Source organism: Borostomias antarcticus, assembly GCF_949987555.1.
Source record: "Borostomias antarcticus genome assembly, chromosome: 13".
Classification (NCBI taxonomy): Eukaryota; Metazoa; Chordata; class Actinopteri; order Stomiiformes; family Stomiidae; genus Borostomias; species Borostomias antarcticus.
The window spans coordinates 23,145,554-23,155,553 of record NC_140246.1 but is presented as its reverse complement, the minus strand read 5'-3'; the positions used below and the strand labels follow the sequence as shown (position 1 = coordinate 23,155,553).

The 10,000-nt window shown below is 40.0% G+C and overlaps 1 protein-coding gene across 1 annotated transcript in view; it reads right to left on the bottom strand.

Annotated features, from left to right (window-relative positions):
* grip1 (glutamate receptor interacting protein 1) overlaps nucleotides 1-10,000 on the bottom strand; it is a gene marked incomplete at its 5' end in the record, with an annotated part of 209,372 nt that overhangs the window by 63,169 nt on the left and 136,203 nt on the right. Inside the window, 2 exon segments of the mRNA XM_084448182.1 lie at nucleotides 9,218-9,256; nucleotides 9,259-9,294. Coding sequence (XP_084304308.1) covers nucleotides 9,218-9,256; nucleotides 9,259-9,294 — 75 coding nt within the window.

The window sequence follows — 10,000 nt, the reverse complement described above, 5'->3', positions numbered from 1 at the left end:
CTAGTTCATGTAGGTGTGTGTAAGCTAGTTCATGTAGGTGTGTGTAAGCTAGTTCATGTAGGTTTGTTAAGCTAGTTCATGTAGGTTTGTGTAAGCTAGTTCATGTAGGTGTGTGTAAGCTAGGCTAGTTCATGTAGGTTTGTGTAAGCTAGTTCATGTAGGTGTGTGTAAGCTAGTTCATGTAGGTTTGTGGAAGCTAGTTCATGTAGGTGTGTGTAAGCTAGTTCATGTAGGTTTGTGTAAGCTAGTTCATGTAGGTGTGTGTAAGCTAGTTCATGTAGGTTTGTGTAAGCTAGTTCATGTAGGTTTGTGTAAGCTAGTTTATGTAGGTTTGTGTAAGCTAGTTCATGTAGGTTTGTTAAGCTAGTTCATGTAGGTTTGTTAAGCTAGTTCATGTAGGTGTGTGTAAGCTAGTTCATGTAGGTTTGTGTAAGCTAGTTCATGTAGGTGTGTGTAAGCTAGTTCATGTAGGTGTGTGTAAGCTAGTTCATGTAGGTTTGTGTAAGCTAGTTCATGTAGGTTTGTGTAAGCTAGTTCATGTAGGTTTTGTGTAAGCTAGTTCATGTAGGTTTGTGTAAGCTAGTTCATGTAGGTTTGTGTAAGCTAGTTCATGTAGGTGTGTGTAAGCTAGTTCATGTAGGTGTGTGTAAGCTAGTTCATGTAGGTTTGTGTAAGCTAGTTCATGTAGGTTTGTGTAAGCTAGTTCATGTAGGTTTGTTAAGCTAGTTCATGTAGGTTTGTGTAAGCTAGTTCATGTAGGTTTGTGTAAGCTAGTTCATGTAGGTGTGTGTAAGCTAGTTCATGTAGGTTTGTTAAGCTAGTTCATGTAGGTTTGTGTAAGCCAGTTCATGTAGGTTTGTGTAAGCTAGTTCATGTAGGTTTGTGTAAGCTAGTTCATGTAGGTGTGTGTAAGCTAGTTCATGTAGGTTTGTTAAGCTAGTTCATGTAGGTTTGTTAAGCTAGTTCATGTAGGTTTGTGTAAGCTAGTTCATGTAGGTTTGTGTAAGCTAGTTCATGTAGGTGTGTGTAAGCTAGTTCATGTAGGTTTGTTAAGCTAGTTCATGTAGGTTTGTGTAAGCTAGTTCATGTAGGTTTGTGTAAGCTAGTTCATGTAGGTGTGTGTAAGCTAGTTCATGTAGGTTTGTGTAAGCTAGTTCATGTAGGTTTGTTAAGCTAGTTCATGTAGGTTTGTGTAAGCTAGTTTATGTAGGTTTGTGTAAGCTAGTTCATGTAGGTGTGTTAGCTAGTTCATGTAGGTTTGTGTAAGCTAGTTCATGTAGGTTTGTTAAGCTAGTTCATGTAGGTTTTGTGTAAGCTAGTTCATGTAGGTTTGTGTAAGCTAGTTCATGTAGGTTTGTGTAAGCTAGTTCATGTAGGTTTGTGTAAGCTAGTTCATGTAGGTTTGTTAAGCTAGTTCATGTAGGTTTGTGTAAGCTAGTTCATGTAGGTGTGTGTAAGCTAGTTCATGTAGGTTTGTTAAGCTAGTTCATGTAGGCTTGTGTAAGCTAGTTCATGTAGGCTTGTGTAAGCTAGTTCATGTAGGTTTGTGTAAGCTAGTTCATGTAGGTGTGTGTAAGCTAGTTCATGTAGGTGTGTGTAAGCTAGTTCATGTAGGTGTGTGTAAGCTAGTTCATGTAGGTTTGTGTAAGCTAGTTCATGTAGGTGTGTGTAAGCTAGTTCATGTAGGTGTGTGTAAGCTAGTTCATGTAGGTGTGTGTAAGCTAGTTCATGTAGGTGTGTGTGTAAGCTAGTTCATGTAGGTGTGTGTAAGCTAGTTCATGTAGGTGTGTGTAAGCTAGTTCATGTAGGTGTGTTAGCTAGTTCATGTAGGTTTGTGTAAGCTAGTTCATGTAGGTGTGTGTAAGCTAGTTCATGTAGGTGTGTGTAAGCTAGTTCATGTAGGTTTGTGTAAGCTAGTTCATGTAGGTGTGTGTAAGCTAGTTCATGTAGGTGTGTGTAAGCTAGTTCATGTAGGTGTGTTAGCTAGTTCATGTAGGTTTGTGTAAGCTAGTTCATGTAGGTGTGTGTAAGCTAGTTCATGTAGGTTTGTGTAAGCTAGTTCATGTAGGTTTGTTAAGCTAGTTCATGTAGGTTTGTTAAGCTAGTTCATGTAGGTGTGTGTAAGCTAGTTCATGTAGGTTTGTTAAGCTAGTTCATGTAGGTTTGTGTAAGCTAGTTCATGTAGGTGTGTGTAAGCTAGTTCATGTAGGTGTGTGTAAGCTAGTTCATGTAGGTTTGTTAAGCTAGTTCATGTAGGTTTGTGTAAGCTAGTTCATGTAGGTGTGTGTAAGCTAGTTCATGTAGGTGTGTGTAAGCTAGTTCATGTAGGTGTGTGTAAGCTAGTTCATGTAGGTGTGTGTAAGCTAGTTCATGTAGGTGTGTGTAAGCTAGTTCATGTAGGTGTGTGTAAGCTAGTTCATGTAGGTTTGTTAAGCTAGTTCATGTAGGTTTGTGTAAGCTAGTTCATGTAGGTGTGTGTAAGCTAGGCTAGTTCATGTAGGTTTGTGTAAGCTAGTTCATGTAGGTGTGTGTAAGCTAGTTCATGTAGGTTTGTGGAAGCTAGTTCATGTAGGTGTGTGTAAGCTAGTTCATGTAGGTTTGTGTAAGCTAGTTCATGTAGGTGTGTGTAAGCTAGTTCATGTAGGTTTGTGTAAGCTAGTTCATGTAGGTTTGTGTAAGCTAGTTTATGTAGGTTTGTGTAAGCTAGTTCATGTAGGTTTGTTAAGCTAGTTCATGTAGGTTTGTTAAGCTAGTTCATGTAGGTGTGTGTAAGCTAGTTCATGTAGGTTTGTGTAAGCTAGTTCATGTAGGTGTGTGTAAGCTAGTTCATGTAGGTGTGTGTAAGCTAGTTCATGTAGGTTTGTGTAAGCTAGTTCATGTAGGTTTGTGTAAGCTAGTTCATGTAGGTTTTGTGTAAGCTAGTTCATGTAGGTTTGTGTAAGCTAGTTCATGTAGGTTTGTGTAAGCTAGTTCATGTAGGTGTGTGTAAGCTAGTTCATGTAGGTTTGTGTAAGCTAGTTCATGTAGGTTTGTGTAAGCTAGTTCATGTAGGTGTGTGTAAGCTAGTTCATGTAGGTTTGTGTAAGCTAGTTCATGTAGGTTTGTGTAAGCTAGTTCATGTAGGTTTGTTAAGCTAGTTCATGTAGGTTTGTGTAAGCTAGTTCATGTAGGTTTGTGTAAGCTAGTTCATGTAGGTTTGTGTAAGCTAGTTCATGTAGGTGTGTGTAAGCTAGTTCATGTAGGTTTGTGTAAGCTAGTTCATGTAGGTTTGTGTAAGCTAGTCCATGTAGGTTTGTGTAAGCTAGTTCATGTAGGTTTGTTAAGCTAGTTCATGTAGGTTTGTTAAGCTAGTTTATGTAGGTTTGTGTAAGCTAGTTCATGTAGGTGTGTGTAAGCTAGTTCATGTAGGTTTGTGTAAGCTAGTTCATGTAGGTTTGTTAAGCTAGTTCATGTAGGTGTGTGTACGCTAGTTCATGTAGGTTTGTTAAGCTAGTTCATGTAGGTTTGTGTAAGCTAGTTCATGTAGGTTTGTGTAAGCTAGTTCATGTAGGTTTGTTAAGCTAGTTCATGTAGGTTTGTGTAAGCTAGTTTATGTAGGTTTGTGTAAGCTAGTTCATGTAGGTGTGTGTAAGCTAGTTCATGTAGGCTTGTGTAAGCTAGTTCATGTAGGTTTGTGTAAGCTAGTTCATGTAGGTTTGTGTAAGCTAGTTCATGTAGGTTTGTGTAAGCTAGTTCATGTAGGTTTGTGTAAGCTAGTTCATGTAGGTTTGTGTAAGCTAGTTCATGTAGGTTTGTGTAAGCTAGTTCATGTAGGTTTGTGTAAGCTAGTTCATGTAGGTTTGTGTAAGCTAGTTTATGTAGGTTTGTGTAAGCTAGTTCATGTAGGTGTGTGTAAGCTAGTTCATGTAGGTTTGTTAAGCTAGTTCATGTAGGTTTGTGGTAGCTAGTTCATGTAGGTTTTGTGTAAGCTAGTTCATGTAGGTGTGTGTAAGCTAGTTCATGTAGGTGTGTGTAAGCTAGTTCATGTAGGTGTGTGTAAGCTAGTTCATGTAGGTTTGTGGAAGCTAGTTCATGTAGGTGTGTGTAAGCTAGTTCATGTAGGTTGTGGAAGCTAGTTCATGTAGGTTGTGTAAGCTAGTTCATGTAGGTTTGTTAAGCTAGTTCATGTAGGTTTGTGTAAGCTAGTTCATGTAGGTGTGTGTAAGATAGTTCATGTAGGTTTGTGGAAGCTAGTTCATGTAGGTGTGTGTAAGCTAGTTCATGTAGGTTTGTTAAGCTAGTTCATGTAGGTTTGTGGAAGCTAGTTCATGTAGGTTTGTTAAGCTAGTTCATGTAGGTTTGTGTAAGCTAGTTCATGTAGGTTTGTTAAGCTAGTTAATGTAGGTGTGTGTAAGCTAGTCCATGTAGGTGTGTGTAAGCTAGTTCATGTAGGTGTGTGTAAGATAGTTCATGTAGGTTTGTGGAAGCTAGTTCATGTAGGTGTGTGTAAGCTAGTTCATGTAGGTTTGTTAAGCTAGTTCATGTAGGTTTGTGGAAGCTAGTTCATGTAGGTTTGTTAAGCTAGTTCATGTAGGTTTGTTAAGCTAGTTCATGTAGGTTTGTTAAGCTAGTTCATGTAGGTTTGTTAAGCTAGTTAATGTAGGTGTGTGTAAGCTAGTCCATGTAGGTTTGTTAAGCTAGTTCATGTAGGTTTGTTAAGCTAGTTCATGTAGGCTTGTGTAAGCTAGTTCATGTAGGTTTGTGTAAGCTAGTTCATGTAGGTTTGTGTAAGCTAGTCCATGTAGGTTTGTGTAAGCTAGTTCATGTAGGTTTGTTAAGCTAGTTCATGTAGGTTTGTGTAAGCTAGTTCATGTAGGTTTGTGTAAGCTAGTTCATGTAGGTGTGTGTAAGCTAGTTCATGTAGGTTTGTTAAGCTAGTTTATGTAGGTTTGTGTAAGCTAGTTCATGTAGGTGTGTGTAAGCTAGTTCATGTAGGTTTGTGTAAGCTAGTTCATGTAGGTTTGTGTAAGCTAGTTCATGTAGGTGTGTGTAAGCTAGTTCATGTAGGTTTGTTAAGCTAGTTCATGTAGGTTTGTGTAAGCTAGTTCATGTAGGTTTGTGTAAGCTAGTTCATGTAGGTTTTTAAGCTAGTTCATGTAGGTTTGTGTAAGCTAGTTTATGTAGGTTTGTGTAAGCTAGTTCATGTAGGTGTGTGTAAGCTAGTTCATGTAGGCTTGTGTAAGCTAGTTCATGTAGGTTTGTGTAAGCTAGTTCATGTAGGTTTGTGTAAGCTAGTTCATGTAGGTTTGTGTAAGCTAGTTCATGTAGGTTTGTGTAAGCTAGTTCATGTAGGTTTGTGTAAGCTAGTTCATGTAGGTTTGTGTAAGCTAGTTCATGTAGGTTTGTGTAAGCTAGTTCATGTAGGTTTGTGTAAGCTAGTTCATGTAGGTTTGTGTAAGCTAGTTTATGTAGGTTTGTGTAAGCTAGTTCATGTAGGTGTGTGTAAGCTAGTTCATGTAGGTTTGTTAAGCTAGTTCATGTAGGTTTGTGGTAGCTAGTTCATGTAGGTTTTGTGTAAGCTAGTTCATGTAGGTTTGTGTAAGCTAGTTCATGTAGGTGTGTGTAAGCTAGTTCATGTAGGTGTGTGTAAGCTAGTTCATGTAGGTTTGTGTAAGCTAGTTCATGTAGGTGTGTGTAAGCTAGTTCATGTAGGTTGTGGAAGCTAGTTCATGTAGGTTGTGGAAGATAGTTCATGTAGGTTTGTTAAGCTAGTTCATGTAGGTTTGTGTAAGCTAGTTCATGTAGGTGTGTGTAAGATAGTTCATGTAGGTTTGTGGAAGCTAGTTCATGTAGGTGTGTGTAAGATAGTTCATGTAGGTTTGTTAAGCTAGTTAATGTAGGTGTGTGTAAGCTAGTCCATGTAGGTGTGTGTAAGCTAGTTCATGTAGGTGTGTGTAAGATAGTTCATGTAGGTTTGTGGAAGCTAGTTCATGTAGGTGTGTGTAAGCTAGTTCATGTAGGTTTGTTAAGCTAGTTCATGTAGGTTTGTGGAAGCTAGTTCATGTAGGTTTGTTAAGCTAGTTCATGTAGGTTTGTTCAGCTAGTTCATGTAGGTTTGTTAAGCTAGTTCATGTAGGTTTGTTAAGCTAGTTAATGTAGGTGTGTGTAAGCTAGTCCATGTAGGTTTGTTAAGCTAGTTCATGTAGGTTTGTTAAGCTAGTTCATGTAGGCTTGTGTAAGCTAGTTCATGTAGGTTTGTGTAAGCTAGTTCATGTAGGTTTGTGTAAGCTAGTCCATGTAGGTTTGTGTAAGCTAGTTCATGTAGGTTTGTTAAGCTAGTTCATGTAGGTTTGTGTAAGCTAGTTCATGTAGGTTTGTGTAAGCTAGTTCATGTAGGTGTGTGTAAGCTAGTTCATGTAGGTTTGTTAAGCTAGTTTATGTAGGTTTGTGTAAGCTAGTTCATGTAGGTGTGTGTAAGCTAGTTCATGTAGGTTTGTGTAAGCTAGTTCATGTAGGTTTGTGTAAGCTAGTTCATGTAGGTGTGTGTAAGCTAGTTCATGTAGGTTTGTTAAGCTAGTTCATGTAGGTTTGTGTAAGCTAGTTCATGTAGGTTTGTGTAAGCTAGTTCATGTAGGTTTGTTAAGCTAGTTCATGTAGGTTTGTGTAAGCTAGTTTATGTAGGTTTGTGTAAGCTAGTTCATGTAGGTGTGTGTAAGCTAGTTCATGTAGGCTTGTGTAAGCTAGTTCATGTAGGTTTGTGTAAGCTAGTTCATGTAGGTTTGTGTAAGCTAGTTCATGTAGGTTTGTGTAAGCTAGTTCATGTAGGTTTGTGTAAGCTAGTTCATGTAGGTTTGTGTAAGCTAGTTCATGTAGGTTTGTGTAAGCTAGTTCATGTAGGTTTGTGTAAGCTAGTTCATGTAGGTTTGTGTAAGCTAGTTCATGTAGGTTTGTGTAAGCTAGTTTATGTAGGTTTGTGTAAGCTAGTTCATGTAGGTGTGTGTAAGCTAGTTCATGTAGGTTTGTTAAGCTAGTTCATGTAGGTTTGTGGTAGCTAGTTCATGTAGGTTTTGTGTAAGCTAGTTCATGTAGGTTTGTGTAAGCTAGTTCATGTAGGTGTGTGTAAGCTAGTTCATGTAGGTGTGTGTAAGCTAGTTCATGTAGGTTTGTGTAAGCTAGTTCATGTAGGTGTGTGTAAGCTAGTTCATGTAGGTTGTGGAAGCTAGTTCATGTAGGTTGTGGAAGATAGTTCATGTAGGTTTGTTAAGCTAGTTCATGTAGGTTTGTGTAAGCTAGTTCATGTAGGTGTGTGTAAGATAGTTCATGTAGGTTTGTGGAAGCTAGTTCATGTAGGTGTGTGTAAGATAGTTCATGTAGGTTTGTTAAGCTAGTTCATGTAGGTTTGTGGAAGCTAGTTCATGTAGGTTTGTTAAGCTAGTTCATGTAGGTTTGTGTAAGCTAGTTCATGTAGGTTTGTTAAGCTAGTTAATGTAGGTGTGTGTAAGCTAGTCCATGTAGGTGTGTGTAAGCTAGTTCATGTAGGTGTGTGTAAGATAGTTCATGTAGGTTTGTGGAAGCTAGTTCATGTAGGTGTGTGTAAGCTAGTTCATGTAGGTTTGTTAAGCTAGTTCATGTAGGTTTGTGGAAGCTAGTTCATGTAGGTTTGTTAAGCTAGTTCATGTAGGTTTGTGTAAGCTAGTTCATGTAGGTTTGTTAAGCTAGTTCATGTAGGTGTGTGTAAGCTAGTCCATGTAGGTGTGTGTAAGCTAGTTCATGTAGGTTTGTTAAGCTAGTTCATGTAGGTTTGTGGAAGCTAGTTCATGTAGGTTTGTTAAGCTAGTTCATGTAGGTTTGTTAAGCTAGTTCATGTAGGTTTTGTAGGTAACCTGAGGCCAGTGATGCAGTAGAAAGAACAGGATCCAGCCTCCTGAAGATCTTATCACAGTTTCATGTGTTGATGAGAGAAACCTACTGATAGTAGTTAGCGTTTATGCTCAAGTGTTTATTTTATTTATTAAATAAAGTGTTTACTGTATAAACCCACTGATAGCAGTGAATGTGTTTAAGTAGTTTAATTGTTTATTTAGTTAAAGTAAACCCACTGATAGTAGTTAATGTGTTCATGTAGTGTTTATAAACCCACTGATAGTAGTTCATGTGTTTATGTAGTGTTTATAAACCCACTGATAGTAGTTAATGTGTTTATGTAGTGTTTATAAACCCACTGATAGTAGGTAATGTGTTTATGTAGTGTTTATAAACCCACTGATAGTAGTGCATGTGTTTATGTAGTGTTTATAAACCCACTGATAGTAGTTCATGTGTTTATGTAGTGTTTATAAACCCACTGATAGTAGTTCATGTGTTTATGTAGTGTTTATAAACCCAATGATAGTAGTTAATGTGTTTATGTAGTGTTTATAAACCCAATGATAGTAGTTAATGTGCTTATGTAGTGTTTATAAACCCACTGATAGTAGTTAATGTGTTTATGTAGTGTTTATAAACCCACTGATTGACATGTGAGGGGGAGAGAGACCAGTAGGACAGACCAGCAAGAGACACAGACAGTACACCAGTGGGAGAGAGCAGAGAGAGAAGAGTCAAACAGAGATCAGAGAGAGACCAACTAGAGAGAGACTGGTGATAGAGATCAGAGAGACCAACTAGAGAGAGACCAAGTAGAAAGAGGTCAACTAGAGAGAGATCAGCTAGAGATAGACCAGCTAGAGTGATAGAATGATAGAGATCTGAGAGAGTCTCCCTCTGACTGGTCTATCTAGAGAGATCAGTCAGAGAGACACCAGTCAGAGAGTGACCAGCTAGAGAGAGAAAAGCTAGGGAGACCAGCCAGAGACAGGCCAGCTAGAGAGAGACCAGCCAGAGAGATACCAACTAGAGAGAGACCAGATGTAGAGATACCAACTAGAGAGAGACCAGCCAGAGAGAGAGAGACAAGTCTCTGCTCTCTCCACCACTGCCACCACTGAGAGAGACCAGCTCAAAAAAGCACATAGCAGTGTGAGGATACAGCTGCACTAAGCTATTTAACTCTCTCTGCTTCTGCTACTGCTGATTATCTACACACACACACAGACACACACACAAATACAATATTACAGTCTGTATGGTACGCTAGACATTACAGTCATTTAGCAGACGCTTTTATCCAGACGTATGTCTGTGTTAACCAGTGTTCAGGGGCCTCAGCGGTCAGGGGTCATGGGTCGGGGATGGTTACCTGGGATACTCTGTCTCCTGATGGCCAGGGCTCCGTCTGAGGGCGAGAGGGGTTGGAGTGTTTATACGGACCCTCATCTGGACAGAGAGAGAGGGGGAGAGAGGGGGGAAGAGAGAGAGGGAGAGAGGGGGGGAGAGAGAGAGAGAGGGAGATGAGAGAGAGAGAGGGGGAGGGAGATGGAGGGGAGGAGAGAGGAGGGGAAAGGGAGACAGAGAGAGGGAGAGAGAGAGGGAGATGAGAGAGAGAGAGAGGGAGATGGAGAGAGTGGGGGGGGGGGGGGGGGAGGAGAGGGAGAGAGAGGGAGAGAGAGGGAGATGGAGAGAGGGAGAGAGGCAGAGAGAGAGTGATGTGAGTTTGATCATCAACAGCGATATCACAGCAGATGCAGTTTAACATTGTTTCTGCTGCTGCCCCCTGTGTGTGTGACAGACTGTGACACTACAAGGTAGACATAGCACACACACACACATGCACACACACATACACACACACACACACACACACGTGCACACACACAAACACGCGTGCGCGCACAAAGTAAATAAAGTGGTTAGATACATCACTGCTCCCTACCAGGCCCTGCCCTACACTGACTGAGAGGAGGAGAGGAGGAGAGAGGAGAGGAGGACAGAAGTGAGGAGGAGAGGAGAGAGGAGACAAATAAAAAGTCCCTACATTCGTCTGCAACAAGTGCACAGTGGCTGTGAGCAATACTCCGTTCAACTGTTCAACCACTGCTCGGTTCAAGCTGCTAGTCTACTAGTACCATGTTCAACTAGTCAA